The following is a 25,984-nucleotide window of genomic DNA, read 5'->3' on the forward strand; positions in this document are numbered from 1 at the left end:
CTCAGGGCTGGGACTGGGATGTGCAAGACTTGGACTGGGAGCAAGACCATAACCACAGGGGTGCCCAGGACCCGGAGAGGGTAATGAACAGGACCAGGACTGGGACCAGGACCAGAACAGTGCCCTGGGCTGAGAATGGCACCAGGAGGCCACCGAGGACTGGGACTGGGGTCAGGACCAGCGGATGCCCAGGAGCAGGACCAGGTGGCACAGAACCAGGCGGGGGGTGCTCAGGGCTGGAACCGGAGCCCGAGGGGGGGGATACCCAGGACCGGGACCGGGACCAGCGGCTGTCCAGGGCCGGACCCGGGCCCAGGAGCAGGCTGTGCTGGGGCGGGTGCTGGTGCCGGTGCGGATGCGGGCGTCGGTGCGGGAGCGGGGGGGGCGGTGCGGGCGCGGGGCGGTGCCGCGCCGGTGCCGGTGCGGGGCGGCCGCGGCGGCGCTGCCGGTGGCGGGGCGGGGGCGGTACGGCCCCTCCTCCACCGGGGCCGGGCCTGCGCCGCTTCCTGCGGAGCCGCCGGGCGCTGGGAGCAGCCGGCAGCCCCCGGCGCGCCGCGGCCCCGGGCCCCCGCCGCCCCCGCCCCGCCCCGCCGCCCGGCCCCCCCCGCCCCCCCGGCGGGCCCGGGGGCGCCGCCGCCGCCGCCCCACGCTGGCGCAGAGGCCCGGGCCCGGGCCCGCCTCGCCGCTGAGGATGTCCCGGAAGGCGCCGCGGGCGGAGGTGTGCGCCGACTGCAGCGCCCCAGGTAAGGGCCGGCCCCGGCCCCGCACCCCCCGGTACGCCCCCGCTACGCCCCATCCCCCCGCCAGCCTCCCGCGCCGCCACCGGCGGGGCCCTTCGCACCTCGTGCTGCCCCCCGGAACCCCCCGAAGCCTCCCCGGAGCCTGCCTGGAGATCACCGGTACGGCTCCAGGAGCCCCCCGTGAGCCCCCTCTGCGTCCCCGCGGTGTGCGCCCCAGTACACCCACAGCACCCCCGTGAGCCCCTCTGCACCCCGTGGTGCCCCCGGTACATCCCCAGCACCCCCGAGAGCCCCCTCTGCACCCCATAGTGCCCCCAGTACATCCCTGGCACCCCCGAGAGCCCCCTCTGCACCCCATAGTGCCCCCGGTGCATCCCCAGCACCCCTGTGAGCCCCCTCTGCACCCCGTGGTGCCCCCGGTACATCCCTGGCACCCCCGAGAGCCCCCTCTGCGCCCCGTGGTGTCGCCGGTGCATCCCCAGCACCCCCAAGAGCCCCCTCTGTGCCCCAAGGTGCGTTTGCCCAGTATGGTCCCAGGGAGCCTTTTTGCATCTCCTTCTACACCCCACAGTGAGGTCCCTTTCCACCCCCGTAGGTGCCCTCAGGACCCCCCTTAGCAAGTCCCCTCTGCACCCTGCGGTGCCACCCTGGGGACCCCAGCTGAGTCCCCTGATTTGCGTCCCAGGAACCCTCTGCAAATGCCCTGGTGATGCCCCTGGGCCCCCTTGGTGCACCCTCCTTCTCCCCTAGGAATCTCCCAGTACACCCCAAATGTGACCCTGATAACCCCCCCTTGCCCTCCTCAGTGCCACCCCAGTGCACCCAGCATACCCCACTGCACCCAGTGCTCCCATGCACCACCCACAGCCTTTGCACCCCTTGGCATGGGGGCGGCTGGCTCAGGCTGGGGACATGCCAGTCGGTGCCAGCAGCACTGAGGATCCTGCAAATGGCAGGATGGGGGCGACACTCTACTGTGCCCCCCCAGCACCCTGCTGCCAGCACCCACGCCGGCTGGATCTGGGCTTGGCGGTGCAGGCAGGCTGAGCCAGGCTGGCGGCGGCCGCACTGCAAGCCGGAGCTGAGCCTGGGCAAGACAATTCCCGTCCCCGGCGGTGCCGGTGCCCACAGCCCCCATACCAGCCATGAGCCTGTGGGTGTCATGGTGAGGCTGGACCCCCAAACCCTGCCCACAGTAGGACAGGACCCCCAAACCCTGCCCAGGGCCAGCCTGGGCGACCCCACGGCAATGAATGAACAGGGGCTGAGTGTCAAGGCTCGCTCCGAGCCAGCCCCGGAAAGCTGCCCGCAGGCCAAGGCTGTGCCGAAATTATTCCGGCCACGTGCCAAGGGCCAGATCCTGCCAGGAGAGCCGATGGCACGCGTGGGCACAGGGCTGCCCTGCCTCCAGGTGCGTCCCCCATGCCGGCGGGGGTGCAGGGGTGCCCGGGGCAGTGCTGAGGCTCCCTGCCAGGGCGGGGGGAAATGGAAACCAGTTTCTTCCAATCTCTTATCTCCCGGCAGCCATGTGAGGAAATGAGTTATAAAGTCCAGAGGCCGCTTCCTACCACGCCGGGAGCACCCGCTGCTGCTGCCAGGGATGCGCTGCTGGCCGGTGTGGTGGGGTTCCCATGGGGTGCTCTCGCCCCTCTGCCCGGGTTCCCTTGGCCAAATCCCACTCCACCGGCCCCGTGCGGGGATGTTGACCGGCCCCAGTCCTCCCTTTACCGGTGCAGGGCTGAATACCAGGGGTCGTGGCATCAGCTCATGTCCCAGTGCAAGTACGGAGGTGCCAGGAGATCCCTTGGGCACCAGGACCCTCCCAGGGTTCAGGGTGTCCCTGTGCCAGCACTCCCCGAGCTGCTGCAATGCCCACCTGCATCCCGGCTGCCCGCTGCAGTGGGAGGGGGTGCCGCCCTGGGAGTACCCTGGATCCGCCCAGTTGCAGGGCCGCGGGCAGCCTTGCCGGCCGGCTCCCTGGGCACAGAGCGTCCTGTTCCCAGCAGCGCCCCGTGGGCAGCGGGCGCGAAGGCACAGATGCCGCCGTGCCGGCTGCCAAGGCGCTGCCATCTGTGTGCGCAGGGCTGCCAGGCTGGGGGGGTGGAGGGGCTGCCGCTCCCCCTGGCCACCCCACCTCAGCCCTGGGGCACTGCAGCACTGCAGGGCCAGATGCCCCCCAAAACGGGGTCACCAGGGCTCTGGGGGGCGCTTGGGGAGGGGGGCCGGGACCCCATGGGCAGGAAGGAGGTTGGGGGTGCTCAGCCCCCGCCTGCCATTCTCTGCAGGGTTGTGAGGCCACCGTTACCCCCTTGGTGCCGTTGTGGCTGACCAGCACTGCCACCTCCTTGGGCTCTGGCCCCCCTGGGTTTGGGGCTTCCCTCTTCCCGTGGGGCAGTGCGGTGTTTGTGAAGGTCCTACAGAAGCAAGGAGTGATGGGGGTGGGCAGAGGCTGGCAGGGTGGGGGGGGGGCTGTCACCCAGCATTGGAGGGTGTCCCCAAATCCTGGCCTTGGTGCTGCCAGGAGGCAGCTGTGGCCCCACAGCCCCCCCATGGGGCCAGCCCACGCCCCATTTTTGGGGTGTGGGGATCTGTCACCCGGCAGAGCGGGGCCCCCGCGGGTGCCGGGGCTGGTGCCAGCGCGGCCGCTCAAATGGCTCTTTGTTCCCGGCGGGGACACAAAGGGCTCCAGTCCGGCCGGGCCGGGGCCGGCAGCCGGGGCTGGGGGGGTTATGGCAGCGGGGGGGCCTGCAGCACTTGCCCTCAGAGCCGGGGTGCCCTGCAGGGCCAGCCTGGGGTGGGGGGGGCCATGGCTGCAGAGCCGGTGAGCGCCGTACACGGGAACCCGCAGGCTGGGGCTGCCAACCCACTGGGGGGCATGTTGCCCCCATCCAGGACCATCCCCCAGATGCCCAGCCTGGGGCTCAGGGGTTGCGTGGCCTTGCCGGGTGCTGCTGCGATTCGGGATGCCCCTGCTTGGGGTGCGCTGCCACGGGGGGCTGGTGTTGTCCCTGCTGCCAGCCGCCCTCCTGATGGAGGAGGCCAAATCCTACTCCCCCCCCCCATTTTGGCTGGTGCCTGGTTGCTATGGGGATGGACTGAGCCCCTCGTCACCTGGGAAACGGTTGCTGTGGCAACACATCCTTCCCCCCCCATCCCCAGCTGGGTGGATGGGGAGGGGACCGCATGAGGAGGGGACCTCGGTAGCGGGGACACCCAGTGCCACCTCTGTGCCACCCCGCAGACCCTGGCTGGGCCTCCATCAACCGCGGGGTGCTCATCTGCGACGAGTGCTGCAGCGTGCACCGCAGCCTGGGCCGCCACATCTCCATCGTCAAGCACCTGCGCCACAGCCCCTGGCCTGCCACCCTGCTCCAGGTGGGTGCTGGCCCTGCCAGGACATGGCGGGACACGCACAGGGACCCCCCTGCCCCGTGCCCACCGGGCCCTGCCTCTCCCCCCGCAGATGGTGCACACCTTAGCGAGCAACGGGGCCAACTCCATCTGGGAGCACTCGCTGCTGGACCCGGCGCAGGTGCAGAGTGGGCGCCGGAAGGCGAACCCCCAGGACAAAGTGCAGTAAGTGCCCCACGCGCTGCGGGGAGGGGGTCTGCGCCGGCCGGGCACTCCCCCCTCACCCCGCACCCTGCTGCCTGCCCCCCCTAGCCCCACCAAGTCAGAGTTCATCCGTGCCAAGTACCAGATGCTGGCCTTCGTCCACAAGCTGCCCTGCCGGGACGATGATGGTGTCACTGCCAAGGACCTCAGCAAGGTGGGGCACGGACTGAGGGTGTGCAGACCCCCTCCATGGCAGCGGGACAGACCCTCCCCACCTTACCCGGCTCTCTCCTCTGCAGCAATTGCACTCGAGCGTGCGGACGGGCAACCTGGAGACCTGCCTGCGCCTGCTCTCGCTGGGCGCCCAGGCCAACTTCTTCCACCCGGTGAGCACTGGTGGGGCTCGCAGTCCCTGGGCTTGGTGGGGGGCAGTCCCAGAGCCTTGTCCTGTGGGTGGGCTGCGGGTCTGAGGCTGCTTGTGCCCGCAGGAGAAGGGCACCACGCCGCTGCACGTGGCTGCCAAGGCCGGGCAGATCCTGCAGGCAGAGCTGCTGGTGGTCTACGGCGCCGACCCCGGCGCACCTGATGTGAACGGCAGGACCCCCATTGACTATGCCAGGTGAGGATGGGGAAGTGGTGGTGAGGGGGGAGGTTACCCCTGCCTGCACCCCCTCAGGGTAGGCTTCACCCCTGCCCATCCTCCCACAGGCAGGCAGCCCAGCACGAGCTGGCGGAGCGGCTGGTGGAGTGCCAGTATGAGCTGACCGACCGGCTGGCCTTCTACCTCTGCGGCAGGAAGCCAGGTGAGCGCGGGGGTCCCGGGGTGGAGGGATTTAACCCGGTGCGGGGCACGGGGCCCTGCTGACCACCCCTCTCTTTGTGCAGACCACAAGAACGGGCACTACATCATCCCGCAGATGGCTGACAGGTGAGCACCCGGTGCCCGTGGCTCTGCTGCCTTGTCCCACGTCCCCCCCATTGTCCCCACTGGACTGAGGGGGAGGACCCTGATCACCTCCCTGTGACTGGCGCTGGAGCATCCCTGGGGAGCACGGCAGGGGGGTGGGGGGGCCGCGTGTCCGCGCGTTTAACATCCGCCTTTATCCTGTTCTTCCCTCCGCTGCCTTCTCCGGAGCGCAGGGTGCGCCCAAAGTGCATGGCACAGAGGTATTGTCTGCTCGGCTCTCGGCTCCGGGGGCCCTCCCATGCCACTGGCATGGGCCCCCCCTGCAGCCCTGGCCGCTCGGCCCATCCCGGCACCCAGGGGACACCTGGGGAGGGGGGTCCCGCTCGCCCCCTGCCACGTCGTCCCCCTGTGCCTGCCTGCCAGCCCCGCTCGGTGAAGCCCCCCACACCCGAGGCGGGGTTCCTGTCCTGGTGGGGTGCAGCTGGGGATTGTTTTGGCAGGGACAGGCCAGGAATAACCCCCACTTTGTGTCTCCCCCCTCCCCGCACCCCCCCAGCCTGGACCTCTCCGAGCTGGCCAAGGCAGCCAAGAAGAAGCTGCAGGCGGTGAGTGGGGGCCAGGGCAGGGTTGGGGGGGGGGGCCGTCCTGTCCACTCCCCCCATCCCGCCTGACGCCATCCTCCGTCCCGCTGCAGCTCAGCAACCACCTCTTCGAGGAACTGGCCATGGATGTCTACGACGAGGTGGACCGTCGGGAGAACGACGCAGGTGAGCGGGGACACGGGGGTGCAGCCCCCCCAGGGCTGGGGCAGGCGGCGCGGCGCGGGGAGGAGCAGCTGGCGGGGCCGCGGCTGAGCCCAGCGCTCCCCCCGATCCGGATCCGTCTGCTGGGACGGCAGGCCCCTCCTTCCTCGTTCCTCCGGCCGGGGAGGTTCGCTCAGAGTGAGGGGCCGCCGGCGGGTGCTGGGCTGGGGTGCTGCTAGAGGTGGGTGCTGGGACTCCCTGGGGATGGGGGGTCAACCTGGAGAGGTGCCCCTGGGCTGGGGGGTGGCGGGGTGGGGGCCACCCCATTTCCATGGTGGGGCAGGCACAGACAGGGACGTCAGACCCTCTCCCCGCTGGCCGGGGGGGTGCAGGGCCAGTACACCAAAGGCTGAGGAGCTGGGGGTCCTTGCCGGGGGGCGCGGGGGGGATCCCAGCCCCACGGGGTGGCTGGGGGAGGTGATTCCCGTCAGGCCGGCTGGGCTCCGCTCCCAGCCCGGCAGCCTGGCCCCGTGCCCGCGCCTGCGTCCTGCCGCCTCCGTCGCCGGCCCTGCGCCCTGCAGCCCGCTTGTTTTGGGTGGGTGTGTGGGGGGGTCCGGTCCCTGTAGCCCCCCCGGGAGTCTGACGCCGGGTGCCTGCCCGCAGTCTGGCTGACGACGCAGAACCACAGCACACTGGTGACAGAGCGCAGCGCCGTCCCCTTCCTCCCCGTCAACCCCGAGTACTCGGCCACGCGCAACCAGGTGAGCCCTCCCACCAGGCGCTGCGACTCCCCCCTTGCACCCAGAGCCCTGCTTACCCCCTTTTTTCCCCCTGCACCCTCCCAGGGCCGGCAGAAGCTGGCAAGGTTCAATGCCAGGGAGTTTGCCACCCTGCTCATCGACATCCTCGGGGAAGCCAAGCGCCGGCAGCAAGGGAAGAGTCTGCTGAGCCCCACAGGTGAGGGATGGGAGGCAGTGAGGGGGGGCTGAGCTCACCCAGCCCCCACCCTGTGCTCAGCACCCCCCTGCCCTTCCGCAGACGCCCTCGACTACTCACTGCGGAGCCAGAGTGACCTGGACGACCAGCACGACTACGACAGCGTTGCCTCCGACGAGGACACGGACCAGGAGCTGCTGCGCAACGCTTCCCGCAACAACCGTGCCAGGGTGAGCCCCGCATCCTTGCCCCAGCCAACCCCTCCCCCGCCCCACGCCATCCCTGGCTCTGGGATCCTGGTACTGAGCCCTCTCCCCGCAGAGCATGGACTCCTCCGACCTCTCGGACGGCCCCATCACGCTGCAGGAGTACCTGGAGGTGAAGAAGGCTCTGGCCGCCTCCGAGGCCAAGGTGCAGCAGCTGATGAAGGTGAACAACAGCCTGAGCGACGAGCTGCGCCGGCTACAGCGTGAGGTGGGTGCCGGGCTGGCGGGACCCCCGCCTTGGCATACCCCTGTCCCTGCTGATACCTCCTTCCCGCTCACCGCGGCAGATCCACAAGCTGCAGGCAGAGAACACGCAGATCCGGCAGCAGACGGGCCCCACGCACCCAACCCCTGCCCCCAGCGAGCGCCCGGAGCATGGGCACCCCCCGGGCACGGCCCCCCAGCACCGCCGGGACCGCCAGGCCTTCTCCATGTACGAGCCGGGCTCGGCACTGAAACCCTTCGGGCAGCCGGTGGAGGAGCTGGTGACGCGGCTGCAGCCCTTCGGTGCTGGCGTGAGTGTGGCGGGGCAGGTGGTGGTTGGGGTGCAGCGGCCCCCTGCAGCCCCCCAGGGTGCTGGGTCCCGTCCCTGCGGGGCCGTAACCTTTCGTGTGTCGCCAGGAGGTGGAGGACGAGGCTCTGTACTCCATGCACATCCCGGCCAGCGTGTACCGGGTAAGGGGGCCGCGGCGGGGGCGGCTCCTGCATGGGACACGGTGGCCGTCGCCTTCCCAGGACGCGGTCTCCGTGCTATCCTGGGATGTCCCATCCCCCCTGCTGCCGCCGGGGACCTCTCCGGGGGATGGCAGCCATGGGACGTTCCTGCATGCAGGGTGGTGGTGTCCCCTGTGCTCGTCCTCTCCTGCACGTCACCGGGGTCGGCTCCGGACTCTTCTGCACCCTGTTCAGCACCGGCTTCCCCTTTCTTCCTCCTCCAGATCCGGAAAGGTCCGTCTGCCTCCTCAGTGCCCTTTCCCCCATCCTCCCCGCTGCTCTCCTGCCCGCCCGACGGTGCCCGGCACATGGTGACGTACCAGGGAGGGGGGGAATGAGATCCTGGGGCAAGGGGACCCCGGCCCTGCAGGGGGATGGGGTTGGGCATCCCCTTGATGCTGCTCCTCTCCTCTCCAGAGCAAGCTGGACCGGCATGGCAGCGGCACCGACAGCGACTACGACAACACGCAGGCTGGTGAGGTCCTGATCAGGTGAGTGCCGGGACTGGGGACTGTGCCGGGGACATGGGGCTGGCACTGACCCCCGAGTGGACGGTCGGTCCCTGCAGCATGGAGGGGAAGCGGTTTGTGGAGCTGAGCAAGGACGAGGACTTCCCCCACGAGCTGGACCCGCTGGACGGGGAGCTGGACCCTGGGCTGCCCAGCACGGAGGACGTCATCCTCAAAACCGAGCAGGTCACCAAGAACATCCAGGAGCTGCTGCGGGCGGCACAGGAGTCCAAGCACGACAGGTAGGGCTGGGGCACGGCCACGGGGTCCCTCGGACCAGGGGGCTGCATTCACACGGGGCCATCCCTGCCACCCGAAACGGTCGGGAGCCACTGTCCTCCCCGCAGCGCTCACCGCTTCTCTTTGCCCCCAGCTTCGTGCCCTGCTCGGAGAAGATCCACTCGGCTGTGACGGAGATGGCATCGCTCTTCCCCAAGGTAGGAGGGGTGGGGGGTGCCCAGGGTGGGGTCCCCACCAGGCACCATCACCGCCCCCACCCCACCCTGGTGCGGGTTCTGATGCCGCTTCTCTGCCCCGCTACAGAAGCCGGCACTGGAGACGGTGCGGAGCTCCCTGCGGCTGCTCAACGCCAGCGCCTACCGGCTGCAGAGCGAGTGCCGCAAGACCGTGCCGCCCGAGCCGGGCGCTGCTGTGGACTACCAGCTCCTGACCCAGCAGGTCATCCAGTGTGCCTATGACATTGCCAAGGCCGCCAAGCAGCTGGTCACCATCACCACCCGTGAGAAGAAGCAGTGAGCGCTGGCCCGTGTCCCCCCGTGACCCCCTGGCCCCCCACGCTCTCTGTCTCTCCCTCCCCTCTGGCAGCAGCTGGCACCTGGGGTGAGCGTGGTTGCGAGTGGCCTTTGGGCCGGGGTGCAGGGTGAGCCCCCTGCTTTTCCCCCGTGCTGCCGAGGAGCCGGTGCTCAGCCTGCGGGGTCGGTGCCTGCATCCCCCTGTACAGACCCCTGCCCGCCCCGCGGCACGCGCCTAACTTATCCTGTACATAGCCTGTGTAGCTGGCCGCGGCGGCGACGGAAATGCACCCCCTGTCTCCCCAAAGCCCCTTGCTGGGCGGCTGGCACCCCCAGGGCCGCCCTCAGCGTTACACTGGACTGGGGCGCCTGCGGGACCCCCGTCCCTGGGCGTCCTGCCCCCCCTGTAAGATGTGTCCTTGTACATTTGTATCAATAAAGGTGTGAGCATTGCACGGGCCCCTTGGCCCTCGGCTCCTGTGGCAAAGGGGGGGTCCCATCCCCCTGGGGTGTGGCTGTGGGGGATTCACCTCCCACACACACCAGGCAGGGCTCAGCCACGTGTCCCTCCCGTTTCACCCAGTCCCCTTGGCCCCGGCTGGCGGCCAGTCACGCCATTCCCGGCACAGCCCTGCCGCTTGCCCAGCCCCGGGGCTGGGCTTCCCCAGCACGGCCCCACCATCACTCCGTGAACCTGCAGAGCGCCGGGGCTGCCGGCCGGGGCTCTCACCACCTCCATGGTGTCCCTGGAGGGTTTGGTGGCTGCGGCTGTCGTGCTCGCCAGCCTCTGCCTCCTGGCCTGGCACCTTCAGGCGGGGAGGCTGGAGGTGCCTGGAGAATGGGGCGAGGAGGAGGAGGAGGGGATCCCCTTCATCGCTGAGGATGGCTCGGGGCGCTGGCGGCTGCTGTGTAAGCCCTCGGCGCTGGCCCAGCACCTGGTGCGGAGCTTGGGGCGGTCGGCGGTGCTGCGGGGGGGCCACTGGTCATGGCCCTGCTGGCCTCGGCTCCAGATGCTGCGGCAGCTCCTGCAGCCGCCCGAGCCGGAGCCAACGGTGGCCCGGGAGCTCCTGCAGCTGCCCGATGCTGGGCTGGTGGCCCTGGACTGGCTGGTGGGGCCACGGGGGGCTGCAGGTGGCGGTGGGGGAGGGCCCAGCCCTGTCCTGCTGCTCATCCCCAACGCCGCTGGGAAGGTGACGGGGGGGCTGCTGCAGCTTGGGCTGCGGGCGCTGGAGCGGGGCTTCATCCCCGTCATCTTCAACCGCCGGGGTCACAATGGCTGCCCCCTCACCACCCCCCGGCTCCAGCCCTTCGGGGACCCCGGAGACCTGCGGGAGGCAGTGACCTACGTGCAGTGCCGGCACCCCGCTGCCCCGCTGCTGGCCGTCAGCGAGGGCTCGGGCTCGGGGCTGCTGCTCGCCTACCTGGGGGAGAGCGGCTCCTCCAGCCGCCTGGCCGCCGCCGCCTGCCTCTCACCTGTCTTCAGTGGCCGCGAGTGGTTCGAGGCCGGAATGCCCTGGCTCTACGAGTGGCCGCTGCTCCTGCACCTCAAGAGGGGACTCAGCAGGTCAGTGGGGTCCCTTGGGCCTGGGGAGGGGGTGCCCCAGGAGCCCCTTGGCAAATGCTGGGGGTGGTGCGTGCAATGGGTGCTGCCACCGGCACTGGGAGCCACAGTGTGAGGGGCAGGAGGTGCTGAGCGCAGCAAAACGCGCTGGTTAATGAACACCAGCGCAGAGCCGGCTGCTGCGGGGCCGGCTCGGCCACTGCTGGGGTGGTGGCAGCGTCTCCTGGGGGAGGTCCTCTGGCCAGGAGATGTGTCACCTCGGTGCAGCAGCACTAGGTGGACTGGCAAAGTCCCTGTGCTGCTCTGGAGCCTGGGGGTGGGGGGACACGGGGGATGGCTGCTGTGTCAGCCACCCCATTGCACCACTGCTTGCCCCCAGCACCTGACCCCCCCAGTGTCTGCCCTGCAGTGCTGGGATGGGGGCATGGTTGCCAACCCACAGCCTGGCAGGGGGCTGTGGCAGCTGCCCCCCGCCTGCCACATGCTGGGTCCCTGTTGCCCAACACAGCCAGGCTGGAGAGGGCCAAGCGCCAGCCTGGGCTGGGACACAAACCGCCCAGTGCCAAGGCCTTGAGCAAGCAGCACCTCCCCAGGCAGGGCTGAGATCTTTGGGGGGTGAGGGCGGGGGGCAAAAGGGCCCTGCTGGTGGACAAATGAGGGCCAAAAAAAAAAAAAAGCAGGTAAACCCCCAAACTTCTGGGTGTCAGGCTGCACTTCAGCAAAGCCCAGATGGGTGTAGCCAGGCAGCAGTTACTGGGGGGGGGGGGGGGGGGGGGGGGTAGTCTGTTGGACAGGTGGTGATGGGGGGGGGTGGGTGGGCAGTAGGGTGTCAGTCCCCGTCCCCCCCCCTCCCATTTCCCGCTACCCATTGCAAACACTGCTGTCATGGCAACAGCGCGCAGCTCTGGCTGCCTCCCGTTGCCATGGTTGCCAGGCTGGCGCAGGTTGCCCTGCAAGGACCCCCCGCCCCCCAGCATCCCCAGTGAGAGGCCGGGCCAGGACCCCCAAAGCAGCTCCAGGGCAGTCCCCCAGTCCCTGCACACAGGGCCATAGCTGAGGGCAGGCACATGAACGGTGATGCCCCCCCGCCCCACGGCAGCTGCCCCATGCCCGCAGGTACGTGGGGTCCCTGGCCGAGGTGGTGGACGTGGACAGGCTGCTGGGCAGCCGCTCGCTGCGGGAGCTGGAGGAAGCCCTTTTCTGCCGGACCAAGAGCCGCCCCACCAGCTGGGAGGTCTACTGGGAGCGCAACGAGCCCCTGCGCGACGCCGACGAGGCGGCCGTGCCGGTGTTGTGCCTCTGCAGCGCCGACGACCCGGTGCGCGGCCCCCCGGCCCGCAGCCTGCCCATGGAGCTCTTCCGCAGCAGCCCCTACTTCTTCCTGCTGCTGACCCCGCGCGGGGGCCACTGCGGCTTCCCCCGGCGCGGAGCGGGGTGCTGCTGGGGCCACGAGGCCGTGCTGGAGTACTTCGGGGCCATGGGCGAGTTCCTGCGGGCGGAGGAGCGGAAGAAGGGGCTGCTGAGGCCCTGCAGGTCAGGGGGTCCCGCTGTCGAGGCCCCCGGCTTCACCTGGCAGAGGTCCTACACCCGGTAGCCCCCGGGCAGGGGCCCACGCGCTGGCGGCGAGGAGGGGGCTCACAAAGGCAGGCAGACACTCCGTGTACTAAAATTACTTTATTACAGTTGATTTTTTTTTTTTAACATTTCCTTTGCTATGATACAAAGGATACTTACAAACAAAATATTACATATGACCTTATTTTTTTTTCTCTTCTCTTATTTTCTGACAACTTGGTAACAGCTTTAAATGCACAATCTATACAATTAATACAGGTTATATATGAGCTATAATGTATGTTGAACCAGAAGAATACCAGAATACTGACAATATACTGTACATTAAGCCTTACCAGTTAGTGCTCGTGGCATTTTCTACAAGAAGGAAAACGCACACCTGTAGATTCACTCATACCAGCTGGTGCTACCAGACACGGAAGCAGGAAGGAGTTTAATTCCCCTAGTTAAGTCCTTCGCGGCCCATCACCGAGGTGCTGGGCCTGGAAACCTCAGACCAGTGTTCATAGTAAAACAGCAGATATGTGTGTGGTTTGTTTTTTTTTTATTTCTAGCTAACGCTGCGTGGTGCAAAACCGCGCGGCCGGGTGCCTTCCCTGGCACCACGACAGCCGGGCTTTGCCATACCTGGATGATGCCCCAGAGCAGAGATGGCCACGGCCCTGGGGCCGGGGTGCTGGGTGAGCTCTTGTTGGTGAGCTGGACCTCCTTACGGAGGGGGAGAGGAGGAAGAGGAGGAGGAGGAGGAGAGGAAAAGCAGCAACAGCTTTGCTGTCAGCAGCAGGCAGCTCTCGGGTGCAGGTGCCACGGGGGTAGGAGCGAGCCTGGGACACATCGCTCCCTGGCACACGGCTCGGCCGAACTGCGGGGCCGAACCACGCAGCGCGTGCCCGGCAAAACCTCCGCGGGGTCGGGGGCTGGAAGCCGCCGTGCAGCCACCCGCTCGCCAGCAAAGGGGTTGCTTTAGTTTCGCAGCCAAAGCTCGAGTTGTGTGGCTACAGGTGTGCACTTCCCCTCCTCCTGCCATGGTCTACGTCGGACTGATAAGGTTACATTTTTGTGGATTTTTTTCTTTTTTTTTTTTTTTTTTTTAAAAGCAACCAGCAAGTGAAGCGTTTTTAGTTGACTGGCAAAAGTCCTGGCATTTGCACAGAAGCTGCAAATGGAAAACAGCCATCCCCTCCTCCCACCCGCTGCATCCCAGCCCAGAAAATCCCAAACTTTTGGTGGAAAAGAAAAAAAACAAAACAAAACAAACCAGGAGAGGAAGGGGAGAGGGGAACAGGTTGGAAAATACCAGGTTTGAGTTTACATTTCTTTGACTTCACACAACGCTTGTGCAAAAAAAGAAACAAAACAAAACCCCCAAACAAACAAAACCCCAAACCAGAAACATGCTGGAAATAATGAAAACAAATGGAAAGTAATATATAAAATTAAAAATATAAATAGGATGCCTGGCTGACTGGTAGAAGAATAGGTCGTTTAGGTTACAAAAAGGAATATACATTCAAGAGGCTCTGAACCCAGTGGGGTAACTGATGTTAAACTTGTGTTAATAGTTAGGCTAGAATTCTCAAGTTTGTCTTTAAAATCTTCACAATACAAGCAAGCTATTTTTTTTTTTTTTTAAATATACACTATACACACCTCACACAGCTTCTCCTATCCGTATTACACACGTCACGCTACCCTCCATCCACTAACCCAGGGGGCCCCCACGGCTGAGGGACGCAGGGTGGGCCCCGGCCCCCCACTCCCAGCCCGCTGGCCCCGCGCTGGCGGAGGGGCAGCAATGGCTGCAGAGCCCCGGGCAGGTCGCTTGGCCCTTCGCCTCTCACCACAACCTTCTCGAGCATTTACAAGTCACCAAAGGGCTGTAGCCTTTTATGTTATACACACTTCACTTCGTTAACGTTAATTATTTACATCAGAGTTCTCCCCCGCCCCCCGCCCCACCCCAACTTTTAGCTGTTTCTAGGCAGGTAAAAAAACGTTCCTGTTCCAAGCAAGCCGGGGGGAAGAACTGCCAGGGGGTTTGGAGGGAAGAAAAGCTGAAGAAAGGAAGGGGGTGGTTTGCTTGCCAGAAGCCAAACCCGTACGCACGCGTCTGCCTCTCCTTCTCTGATCCTGGAATCCCTACAAGCTCCCGTCCCCTACCACCTCCGGGACACCCAGACCTGGAGAGTGCGGCCTCACCGGCGCTCCAGCTCCTTGGGATGCTCAGCAAAGCTGTTCTCCGCTCGCGGACTCCGCAGGACCAGGAGCACAGATGGGTCCTGCCTTCACTCCCGGAGAGCCCACCCCTCGCTGCGCGGCGGGTCCTGCAGCTCACGCCAGCCGGGGCAGGGGCACCGAGACCCACGCGGGCGACTGCATCGCACCCACAGGTTGGCCCTGCACGGCTGCCAGAGCCGGGCAACAGCAGCGGCGACGAACTTCAGCTCGTTAACGACCCCGTGCTGATTCCTAACTCTGCTGAGCTCAGAGTTGCCATAGAAATGCGTGATCCTGGCACTAAAAGCAGGCAACGATCTTAAATGAAAGTCTATTTTTTAATTTTTTTTTTTTTTCCTCTAGTAGGTTTAGATGATCTCGAGTTGAAGAGAAAAGCAGTCAGAAGGGGAAAACAGACCATTTCAAGGTTGGAAAACAGCCGTGAGCCGGTAGGAAACTGCAGCAAAGAACCTGAACTCGGTTCCCATCGAGTTGAGCCCCCAGAGAAAGCTCAAAGCCACCGCCCCGTCCCTCGCACCGACAGCGCACGACGCCGCAGGGATGAAGATCACGCACAGTCCACGCGGAAAACCTGGCGGGAGGCTGGAGGGCGAAAGCCCCAGGCTGGGGGCTAGTGGCCGCCCCAGCCCTCCCACCCCACCGGCCGCTGCTGCGCCGCAATTAATTAAGCACAAATCCTTACAGCATCACTTTGACACGTCTCGGGGATTAGATGCATGCTGAACTACAACTGGCAATTACAGTAGCTTTTTGCTAGCTGGCACATACTGTATCTATAAATTTTAGTACAAAAACTTAAAAAATACAGAAACTAGGTCAATTTGTTACCTACATATTTACAGATAATTACAATTCTTTTCACTCACAATAATTAAACTAATTGTCAGTGAAAATTCAAACTGTGCATGTTCTGAGGTACCCGTACTCAGGGGTGGGGAACGGGGCAGGGGACCGGAGGGGCGAGGCGGGGTGGGGGGGATGATCCCCCCCCGGTTTGTTCACATCCATGGGGGCAACACTCGCCCCTCCTGGTTCCTGGACTCAGTGTGTGCACTCAGAGAAAGCAAGGAGAGAGGGAACCCATGTCGGGGTTTGGTGGTTTTTTTTCCCTAGGACATGGCTTTAGGATGTTTTGAGGATGCCAGACGGGTGCAAAGCCAACAGTCACATCCCAAACTGCCTTCCTCCCCGCCCAGAGGAGCCTTCAGGTGAAGTGCAAGTATTAAGACCCACAGCTCAGTAGTTAAGGTGCTTGTCTGCCAGCAAATCTGATTTACTAAGTCCCTCTCCAGCTGACAAAGGCCTTTCTTTCCCCAGCTGCCTGAACCTCATCGTGCAACAGGAACCAGGGTGATGTGCTGCCATCGCTCCCTGGTGGGGTGATGTCTACTACCGGCTTTTGGGTTTTTTTTTTTGGCTGTAAACAGCTACCCACAACCCTCCGAAGTGCCTCACACATATTTCTCAACAGACTCCGGCTCAATCAACTCATAAAAGTGCAAACTGAAACAAACACAGCAGAGGGACACCAACTGGCATCCCTGTCTGGGCATCCACCACTCCTCCATCCTTGGCACGTGGCTCCGGGCTCGCTGCCCGCCAGTGCCGGGGTGGCAAGTCTCACAGGCTAAAGGAGCACAGCTAAAGATGACACTACTTGTGAAAGGGACATCCCAAACAAACTCAAGCCTCTGCTAGAAAACTCACAAGAGACCTTCCAAAAGGGACACAGGAGAAAACAGCCTCCAAATTCTCTGGTAGCACCAAGAGAGCCCGTGGTTGGCGCGCTGCTGAGCTGGCTGGGCTTCCCTGGGGGTAAATAATACAGCTGGATGAACACCTGTGACTTGACACATGCAAGAACCATTTATCTCCCCAAATTGCCAGATGTCTCACTAAGATGGGGTCTGTAGAGGAACTAAGGAGAAGGTTAGAAGGGTCTTCACAGCTTGAGGAGCTCATGGTGCCCGGCATGGCACTCGCCCCTCTACTAAAGACCAGGGCAAGATTTACTAGAACTGCAGAGCAAGCACCCAGGAGAAGAACAAGGCTGGACTCGAGTAACAAAACACACAACTAAGCAGAATAAAGAACGGACCAAAAGTGTCTGTGCGTGTATATATATATATGCGCATGCGTATACACACAGACGCATATATATTTTAAATCTTCCAATTTAGCTTCTCTCTTGATTCTCCACACAACCTGCTCTAGTTCCCAGATGCACACAAAGGCAGACAGCATTCAGAGTTAGTGGTGGCCTGAACTCAGGAATGCCAAAAGTTTGTGCCGCTGCAGCGTGCCAAGACCGTGCCGGGCTTGTGATCCTTCCTGGCGAGACGCAGCTGGGGACTCTGAGCTCAGCCCGCTGAGCACTTCACCGGCCCACTCACCGCCTCCCCAGCAGATCCGTACATTGCCTCGACTGCTTCCCTACCGCTACACCATCTTGTTTTCTTCTCTGCTGTCTTCTGACTTGCCGGTACCCTCTGGGAGCTCTTCTCTCCTTTCCAGCACACCCGTAGCAGCCATCCTACCCTCCCGCGCCCCAGAAAAAGCAAGCTACAATTAGCAGGGCAGGATTTAAGCGAGGGCTTTTGACTGCACTCAGCCCTGGCACAGCTGGTGCAGATGTACGTGCCCTCGCCCCAGAGAGCCCCGCCGCAGGGGTTGCTTTTGCTCACGAACAGGAGCGCTGAAGAACAGCAGAACTGAAGTGCCCTGGCAGAAATGCACAGCATGAGGTGTGCGTGCACGTATACCCACACACACGTACGAACAGAGTATATAAATATATACAAATGAGATACCATATACATATACCCAGAGAGATGTGCGTATTCAACAGAGTAATGGTAGACAGTGGTACGATACAATTTATTGCCTCTCAAGAAATGGCACGTAAGCAGGGCCGGGGCAGCCTGAAGCGCGAGGGGTCTTCTTCCCTGGGGGGGGTTTAACAACCAGCATCATCCCAGGATAGAGCGGGGTGCACCCCGTGCAGGTTACTACAGCTAGTGTGCAACGCACGCTCTTACGGAGCGGGAGGGCTGGGTGGGACACGGAGCGATGGCAGCCTGGCCCCAAGCCAGGCAAGGAATGGCTGCAGGGAATTTTCTGTGGGAAGCTGGGTATTGTTACCGCATTGATTTCTTCAACCCCTTGGAAGCTCGCAGGCTCGGAGCAAAGGCAGGTGAAACGGAGCCGCGGTCTCCGTTTCAGTGCCGCATCCGAGGAAGAAAGCACGTAACATTCAGCACGGGAGGGAGAGGAGGCTGCTGAGTCCCTGGGACCACAAGAAAAATGAGGTCCCTTTCACTGGTTTTAATTAAATAAAATCAAAAGAGGTGAAAATGCTGGCTTTTCTATTTTTTTTTTCATCTCTGGGCTAAACTGCGTCAGAACTTTAGGTCTTTGCAAAGGGCAGAGAAAAACCACCACAGAAAAACAGATTTCAGGGGTCAAGCTGCTGACTTGGAAATACTGCAATGAAGTTTGCAAAGCAGCCCATACAGAAGCGTTTCCCCCGTGTTAAATACTAACATAAAAGATGTAGGGGAACATCTTTGCTGAGGTACTGGAGTAGGTTCCACAATTTATAGATTACAGTATTTTTAAAGCCAAGGTTAGGGCATGACTGCAATGAGTACAATACGGAGTAATTGGGTTTACTTTTAAAAACAGAGTTTGCAAACTGATTCAGAGAGTGTTTGCGTCTCAGCGTATTTTATGGTTGGTTTATCTATCTCAGAAATATGCGGGGTGCTTTCTGTCAAGATCAGGCTTGTTTGGGACAGCTTTCCTTCCCCCACGGACACACAGGGACACACACATTTAGACCAGTTGACCTGAATCAGTTTTTGCAAACTATTTTAATTAAAATATTAACTTGTTGGAATAGTCCAGGTCTGCACATGATATACATGTAAAAATGGTTACTACACAATTCTTTTTGAATACAAAAAAGCCAATATGGGATAGCCGTCGTTTGGATTCAGCTTTTCAGTCATGCTTGACATTTCACAAAGAGATGGGTTGAGAGAATTCTGTTGAAGTAGCTCAATTTAAGCCAGAGACTTTGACCAGATTCAAACCGTAACAGAAGCAAAAGAATGAACCCACTGAACTTGCAGGCATAGCCTGTGCCCGCTGCTGTCTGTGATAGAGGAGCTGAACTTCAAACCGCTGTGTTAGCACCATGCTCTGGGCACACCCTCCACTCTCCCACGGTAAATCTCACACAATTTTGGCCTTTCATTTCATTTTTGCCTTTCTTTCTAACCCCAGGGAAACACAGGTACCTTTCTTACATCAGTTTTGCTGCATTTCAACAACTCTGCAATGCAAAAGAATGACCCTAAAACATCCAATTCCACGTGAAAACATAGCAGAGGAAAGGACAGGACAATTCACAGTCACCACTTGCCCCTGGGGAACAACCAGGGTCACCTCCATAGGACCGCCTCATCCCAGGCTTCGGTCAACTGTTAGTACTACCAAGCTCCTTACTAAGGGGCTGCTCAAATGTATTTTGGTAGAGTTTCCATCTTCGATTAGAGTGATATGCTACGTCAAGATGCTAGAAATCCCAGTTGGATTCACCGGACACTGGCAGAGAGTTAAGGATTGGGAGCGGATGTTAATTTAGCTAACGAAAGAACGTCGCCCTGTCGAGAGTACTGAACAGCAGCGAGACACTAGAGTATTTACTATATAAATATGTCACATGGACAAACACATTCGGAAAACCTTGCTTTTGAGCCCTATAAACATATTAAAGGCAAATCCTAGAGTTAGCAGCTAGTGTTTTCTTCAAGATGATTAGTGTGCAAGGAAAAACATTTACAAAGAACCCTGGCTGGTCAGTCCCCAAGACGGAAATCTTTGCCTCAAGCCAAACTTCATCTACCGGCTCTTCCCCCGGCCACACAGTGCTGGCTCACCCAGACCGCCCTGGCACTGGCACAAGAGCATGGAGGCATCTCCAGTTCCCAGCACTAAGGGCTGACACGATGCCACAAAGCCATTCGGTTAGTTAAGACTCCCTGACCCCTCTATCACCGCACGGATTTCACAACCTCCTTTGCTTCCTTTCAGTAGTACAGCAGCTCCACCGAGCCTCTGGAAGTAGTGCCTTCTCGCATGGTGTGATACGCTGCCAAAATATCACAGCATCCCAAGGGACTGTAAAAGTTGTGAAGTATTGCAGCAACGAAAATAGTAAAAAGGAGCCTCACATGCAGCAAGATCTACAGTGGTGACGTGGGTTAGTCATCAGCTGGGAAAGAGTCATTGGCTCAGCTCCTCCTGGTACACTGTGGCAACTAAACATTTAAACAGTTGGCTACACTCTACATGTAAACAGGAAATTGCAACAAGCCAAAAAGGTAATAAATTGGTGGATGTATTGTCATGATGAAAAACCCGATCAATGGCGTTTTGTGACTATGGCATCCTTCAAAATACCTCTGGCATTTGAGACTGATTGGCTGAAAGTCTAAACATTTCTGAATGGAGCAAAAAGGACTATGCTGGGCTCCAAGAATTATTCTGATTCTTAGCTAAAATGAGATGTCACAGTATTAGCTGTACAAGTGCATTACTTAACACTCCCCTGCCCAACCTCGTCTGAGCTACCAGCAGCACAGCCAGGGAGTGCCAAAGCAGGAACACAATTTCAAACATTTCTAGCCTGTTCCCTCCAGACAGGTTTACCTACACGCTCTCAGGAAGCTGACCAGTGCCTTCTGAGAGAATGTCGCTTCTTACATGACACGGAGCGGGCACTTGGGTAGGAGGGCCCTGCTGAGCCCTGGTGTCTCCTGGCCTCTCTTTCTCACCCTTCTTCCTCACCTACAAGTCTTTGAAAATGCCTGTTGGCAGAGGCAATACCCTAGAAACGTATCCAATTTAATGACAAATAAAAATGGAACAGAAGATCCAGCTGTTCCTCTCCTGGATGTCGGTTTAAAGGCAGCTCGCCTGGTTTTTGCAAGGTGGCAGTTCGAAATTTATGGACATGGGAGGAGGTCTCCGTTCTCCCTCAGACTTCCTATGGATGGTGTAACGAGGGCAGTCTGAGGCCCTTCTGTCCTGTCAGTGTGAAGACCACCAGCCAATTCTTCTGACTAATTGCATATATTTCTCAGACGTCCTCCCAAGACTCCTCCAAAAATTAAAAAAAACAGCAACGAAAAAAACAACAAAAAACCACCCCCCCAAACCCTGCAGCCAAATACTATGACATCCCAGTTAGTAAACACAAAACGTAATGCTTTACAAAATGAATACAATATTCCATGTGCACCCAGCTTCCACACGTCAGCACCGCACTGAGGAGGCTGCTGGGCTGGTGTCTGTAGGCAGTTTCTGTTGGCAGACAGCTCCAGTGGAATTGCCACCCTCAGTTATTGTTTAAGTTATGTATAAGACATGTGTGAACCATTGGATATTTGTGAAGTAACACTTGTGCTCCTGCTCATGCCCTGTTCCGTCCGTCCCCCAGAAGCTGTCCGCCTCAGAGCCTGGGGGCTGTTGCGGACCCCTATAGCACTACTTCGAGGTACCCCCTGCATGGGCCCCGAGGGGTGACCCCATGGCTGGGGTCCACCTTGCATTGGATGGCCCCAAGCTTGTGGTGGGCCACCCATGGGATGACCCCAGTGAGGTCCTGCACCCCCAGTAGGATTGTGGGACCAGCCAGAAGCTCCCGGGTAGCTGTGGCTGAACGCCTCGGGGGAGAGATTAGAAAGAACCATATTACTAAAACCTAGCCTCATGCTTTCTGAGTCAAAGGCTTCGATCTCGCGAGCTTGACGCTCCAGCAGGCTTCGTATCCGTTCGGTACGCTCGTTCTGCAACGCCAGCATCTCCTCCTCAATCTAGGAAGGAAAAAAGAAGAGACAGTCTGTAGCAGCAGGACTCCTTTACACGCATGGCCTCAACTCTCTGAAGAGCTTCTAACAGCGAGCTCATGAGGAACCTTCTCCCCACGTTGCTACGTGAGACTGGACCCACATCGATGTCCACTGGCACATAATCTGTTCTGAATACAGAAGTCCCATAGACCTGCACACGCCCATGCATGGTGAACACCAGTTGGAGGGTCTTGGTCTCTGTTCCCTGGTGATAATAGAAGTTTTAGCGACGCAAAGCCAAAGTTTGCAGTGATGCTAACAGCTTCATCTTTTAAGGTTAATCTTTTAAGATGCAGCAAACTCTACAGCTTCCATAAAAGCCTACTAAGAAAGCACCTTCAGACACTGCCAAGCACAGTGCCTATACAGCCAAACACCTGCCAACACAGCTTCGTGTGACCTTCACCGTTTGTAGCTGAATCTGATGATGACGACTGCTATTTTCTCCAGGATTCAATGCACGAGCCCACATGCAGTTTCCTCTCCAGTGTTCACTGGTCAGATTTTCTTACCTCACTTTTATCACCTCCTATCTACCCCTTTCCTAAATTGGTTTCTCATATTTCATTACCCTGATGCTTTCCCCAGGTGTGTGGCTGAAGAGGGCAGGCAGTGATGTTTGAGTTGTGTATCGTCTGGCTAATAATCTGCCACACAAGCTGACAACTCGAGATTCTTCCCCGTAACACTGTTCCAAATCGGTTTCCAACGGTATTTTGGTAAGGGCACTGGGATTAGCTCTCGAAGTACAGAGAACATGGGACTACGGCCTCCTGACACCATCAGACAGGGATGAAAGCCGTTCTTATTGAAATCCTTGCAGTCAGGTGGAGAACCAAAGAATCACTCCATTATTTTCTTGCCAGCACTGAAAAAGCTACTTTTGGCCTTGGTGAAAAAGACCAAATGGGTAAAAAGCAGCAGCCAAGACTTCTAGCATAGCTCACTGGCATCTCCCCTGCGGTGGGCAGCAAAGCGGCCAAGAGGTGTTATCCGGGTCTGCGCTGAAGGCACTGGCCAGAGCTTGTACTTGTAAGCACTCTCTTGCCTTAGTCAGGGAATATGCAAAGTGATTTAATCTGGAATTTAGGAAACAATCTGCTCCGGCGTGAGTCATCTCCTGGGCCGTTTGGGGCTTTCAGAACCTGCCTTATCCACTTGCCTGTTCCTTAGTGCTGGGTGAGTGACACCGACTCCCTCCGTTGAGCAGCATTCCTGCTGCTGAAAGCCACGCAGTGCTCAGCTGCCTTGGAAAAGGCCAAAGAAGAAGAAGGTGCCCTCTCTAACGTCAGCTCTTTAAAATGCTCCAACTTGTTTTTTCCAGTCCTGCCACCTAAGCAGAATCCTCCTCTTCCTTTTTCAAAACTACAGCGTCTCCAGCATGTCCAGCAGCTCAGTTCTCAGGCTTTGTGACAGCGTAACACACAGGGCTTCGCGCAACTGAACTCCACAGCCAGGCATGCCTACCGCACCACGCTGAAATGGCGTCACTTGGAAACGACCTCAGAAGGCAGGACTCTGGAGATGAGGTGTCTGAAGCACGTGGGAAGGAATGAGTAAATCTGAAGTCTTTTAAAGACACTCTTGGGACATGTTCATTGCTGGTGCAACACCGACAACACAGCATCAGGGTACAGCCTGTACGGCACCTCAGTCACCGGCACACCAAGGCTGCGTGTTGATGGGGTTGGCTACTCCCTCCTTGGCCTAAGTCAGACACGGATGCTCCGGTGAGTTACTATGGTGATGGGCATCATCAAAACTAGAGCACACTGTGCAGAGTCCTGCGCACACCCTAACTTCTGGAATCTGGTTTATTATTGAGCATCAGGGACTGACTTTGCCACAGGCTACGCACATATTTGTGAATATAAATTCAGACATCCATCTTGCGCACGCACCTCCCCGTTCCCTGGTTTCAGTTAGCAGATGCAAGCAAACACCTGGCGACATCGCTGAGCGACCCACAACGGAATACTCACAACTCTTAATTCTTACAAAACCAGAACAATACCCCTTCTCCCAAAGAACACCCTTGCAAAAGGAGGATGCATCTACCTTTGCACCCACATGCCTTCCCTTGAGCGGCCACTAAGTGACTGTAACCCCAGCAAGACACAGAGCCTCATCGCTGGGCGCTGCCTTTGTGAGTTGCAATGCACCAGCACTGCACCTATCGCTAAATAAAGGCTCCCACCTTCCTCCCACCGAAGGACCACCCAATCTTTTGCTATTCTAAACCAGAACTCACACAGGGACACACAGGGCACACAAACAGCAAAATTAGCTAGGTCCTAATTTTATCTTTTTTTTTTTTTTTATCTTCAGTGATGTAGCACTGCCAAGCTTCCTACTGCCATTACTGATGCCAAATGCTCCGCAGGGGCTTTCTGTGCACAGAGACTTCAATCCTGGCCCACCCTGAAAGACTTATACAACGTTATTATTGATTGATGTGTGTTTCCTTAAGCCACTGGCCTCACTTCAACTTCTGACATAACGCTACATGCAGCACCATATACGATGCTCTCCCAGACAAGGGGCAGCGAGGAGCGGCAGGCTGGCTGTGCCATCCTTCCGTCCCTCTCCCTGAGCTCCCAGTAGACCATGCCACAAGAGGGCAATGCACATCCAGCACGGGTGTACACTCAACGCAGGGCTGTGACAAGAGCTGTCTTCTTCTGGATGGGAGCAAAACAGCTAGCGATGAGGTCTGAAGACAGCTCTTAAAATGCCAGCGCCACACGGGAACTCCATTTTCACAAATTCAGTTACTTCCAGAGATTCAAGTCTACTTGCAGGAGGCCAAAGCACATAGGGCTGTACCGTCTTCTTGGAGATCCTTCCTCGGCTGACCGTGAGGTGGAGCAGTTTTATTCCGACGAGGGCCCAGCATCCATCTGTTAGCCTCTGGGAGGAGTTAAGTGTGAAGAACCTCGAGGCCACAGAGTAATCGCCCTAATTTAATAACCGTCGATCAGAAAACTTGGGAACTGCTGTGTGAATGGCGATGGCTGGCACCCACGGGGCATATCAAAGAGGGGGAAAAAACTTGCAGGAGAAAGGCTGATGGTGTATTTCCTTTCACTGACTGGTGCATTACCCTTCCCCTGGTTTGTGTAGGCCACTTATATTTCTATGCACACCATGTCTCGCACTGCACAGGAAAGCATCCTTCAACAAGGAGCACCTTAACACACACAGCCAGTTACAAGCTGCAACCTAGGGAGCAGCAGGTCACCCATGCCTGTGGTCTGGTTACTTCAGTTTGCTTAACAAATATCATTTCATAGGGAAACCACAGCCTGGTCTCCACAGCCTGAAAAATGGAGTAGATCTGCAGTAAAATAACATTACCATAAAACACAGGGTCTCAAATACATTTTACCTTTTTTCTGCCCCCGTCCCCAAAGATACCTATCATTGATACTATGCAAATTCCGAAAGCTTCCCTCAGCTTTAGGTTGTTATTGTTATTGTCTGTCCTCTGATGAGCTGGGAAGCTAATCTGCAGCTCAGAGACAGAAAGAACTGTTCACTTTCCCTTCTGCCCAGAGAGGCACGGCTCCCTCTGGCACGCTTCAAGCAGCTCTATCCCAGCCAGGAGCTGCTCACATAGGATGGCTGAGCTGGCAGAAAGTTTAGCCTGTGTGTCAGTGAGCTATCATCCCAGAGAGGCGAAAACCCAAGTGATCTGTGTTACTATATACAGCAAGGTAAAAGCAACTTCTCTCTCTATTGATAAGTACAGTGCAACTTAAGATCTGAAACACGGAGCGCGCTAACGCTGCTCGCCTGCCCATTTTACCTTCTGCTCAAGGAGGGCCCGACGGAGGGACACCCTCTGTTCAAGATCACGCAGCTCCCGATCATGCTGGGCTTCTGCCTGCATCTTGATTTTACTCTGATATGCATTCAGCAGCTCCAATTCTTGCTGCAGCTGCATCTTCAAAACCTGGCACTCTGCTTCCTGTGCTTCATCCAAACGCAGCTGGGAAAGAGACAATAGAAACGTTTCACTATGGGGTAACCACTCCTGACACTCCGGGGGAGGACTGCGAGGAGGGGGAGAGAATGGGATGGGACTTTTGTTTTCTTAGCAATACAATTGGTCTCTATTGTACTTCGTTTCACTGAACAGAGGACCTATAGTGACAAAGACTGGTGACAGTGAGCCCACAGTGCTGATGCAAGTGATGCTGATGAGCAGTGGTGTCTCAGGAACCATGATCCATACTGCAGAGACCAGCCTGCTGGAGGTGCTAACATCCACAGGTCTCCTTTTGCTAGAGGCAAAGAGAAGATCTCTTGCTCCGTTCAACTGGATTAACCAATTACCTGAACACAGGAGACTTAAGTCCGTATCCCTGCCGATGCAGGACTTCAGGCAAAAGAATATAATGACATAAACCTACAAGCAATAGGATACTGAACTTCTAACCTTCCCATACGTAAATTAAGACAGCTACCCTGCCTCAGAGTTGAATTTATAGAGAATGATGCGAGCAGGACACAATATGCAACAAGTGCAAAGAAAACTGCACGTTTGGTTGTAGCAAGGACTCAAAGCA

At 59.2% G+C, this 25,984-nt stretch overlaps 3 protein-coding genes across 5 annotated transcripts in view; 2 read left to right on the forward strand and 1 right to left on the reverse strand.

Moving 5' to 3' along the window:
- The first annotated feature begins 691 nt into the window (after positions 1–691).
- On the forward strand, positions 692–9,126 carry GIT1 (GIT ArfGAP 1). 3 transcript variants are annotated; one of them, XM_086624525.1, is made up of 22 exons: positions 692–743; positions 3,982–4,115; positions 4,204–4,316; positions 4,404–4,509; positions 4,595–4,681; positions 4,784–4,914; positions 5,004–5,098; positions 5,181–5,223; positions 5,436–5,462; positions 5,759–5,807; positions 5,897–5,969; positions 6,609–6,706; positions 6,791–6,902; positions 6,984–7,111; positions 7,203–7,355; positions 7,435–7,662; positions 7,769–7,822; positions 8,086–8,172; positions 8,279–8,352; positions 8,430–8,612; positions 8,744–8,807; positions 8,914–9,126. In XM_086624525.1, the coding sequence occupies exons 1-22, from the start codon at positions 692–694 to the stop codon at positions 9,124–9,126; spliced, it is 2,304 nt and encodes a 767-aa protein (XP_086480651.1). The 3 variants fall into 3 exon arrangements, with proteins under 3 accessions (XP_086480651.1, XP_086480652.1, XP_086480653.1); XM_086624526.1 differs by lacking the exon at positions 5,436–5,462; XM_086624527.1 differs by lacking the exons at positions 5,436–5,462; positions 7,769–7,822.
- A 553-nt stretch (positions 9,127–9,679) lies between these two features.
- ABHD15 (abhydrolase domain containing 15) lies at positions 9,680–12,277 on the forward strand. Its single transcript, XM_086624799.1, has 2 exons — positions 9,680–10,686; positions 11,800–12,277. The coding sequence occupies exons 1-2, from the start codon at positions 9,860–9,862 to the stop codon at positions 12,275–12,277; spliced, it is 1,305 nt and encodes a 434-aa protein (XP_086480925.1). The 5' UTR covers positions 9,680–9,859.
- A 1,957-nt stretch (positions 12,278–14,234) lies between these two features.
- TAOK1 (TAO kinase 1) overlaps positions 14,235–25,984 on the reverse strand; it is a 73,038-nt gene continuing 61,288 nt past the window's right edge. Inside the window, exons 19-20 of the mRNA XM_086624801.1 lie at positions 25,222–25,404; positions 14,235–21,377 (exon numbers count right to left, since the gene is read on the reverse strand). Coding sequence (XP_086480927.1) covers positions 20,916–21,377; positions 25,222–25,404 — 645 coding nt within the window. The 3' untranslated portion in view covers positions 14,235–20,915. The remainder of the gene's footprint in view (positions 21,378–25,221; positions 25,405–25,984) is intronic.

This window comes from Tauraco erythrolophus, chromosome 21 (assembly GCF_009769465.1).
Source record: "Tauraco erythrolophus isolate bTauEry1 chromosome 21, bTauEry1.pri, whole genome shotgun sequence".
Lineage (NCBI taxonomy): Eukaryota > Metazoa > Chordata > Aves > Musophagiformes > Musophagidae > Tauraco > Tauraco erythrolophus.

What these genes read in the sequence shown, in the direction of transcription:
- GIT1 (XM_086624525.1), top strand. Translation starts at nt 692, where the DNA reads ATGTCCCGGAAGGCGCCGCGGGCGGAGGTGTGCGCCGACTGCAGCGCC. An exon ending in ACTCGGCCACGCGCAACCAG is followed by an intron (nt 6,707 to 6,790) that starts GTGAGCCCTCCC and finishes GCACCCTCCCAG; the next exon opens with GGCCGGCAGAAGCTGGCAAG. An exon ending in CAGGAGTCCAAGCACGACAG is followed by an intron (nt 8,613 to 8,743) that starts GTAGGGCTGGGG and finishes CTTTGCCCCCAG; the next exon opens with CTTCGTGCCCTGCTCGGAGA.
- ABHD15 (XM_086624799.1), top strand. Translation starts at nt 9,860, where the DNA reads ATGGTGTCCCTGGAGGGTTTGGTGGCTGCGGCTGTCGTGCTCGCCAGC. An exon ending in CTCAAGAGGGGACTCAGCAG is followed by an intron (nt 10,687 to 11,799) that starts GTCAGTGGGGTC and finishes CCATGCCCGCAG; the next exon opens with GTACGTGGGGTCCCTGGCCG.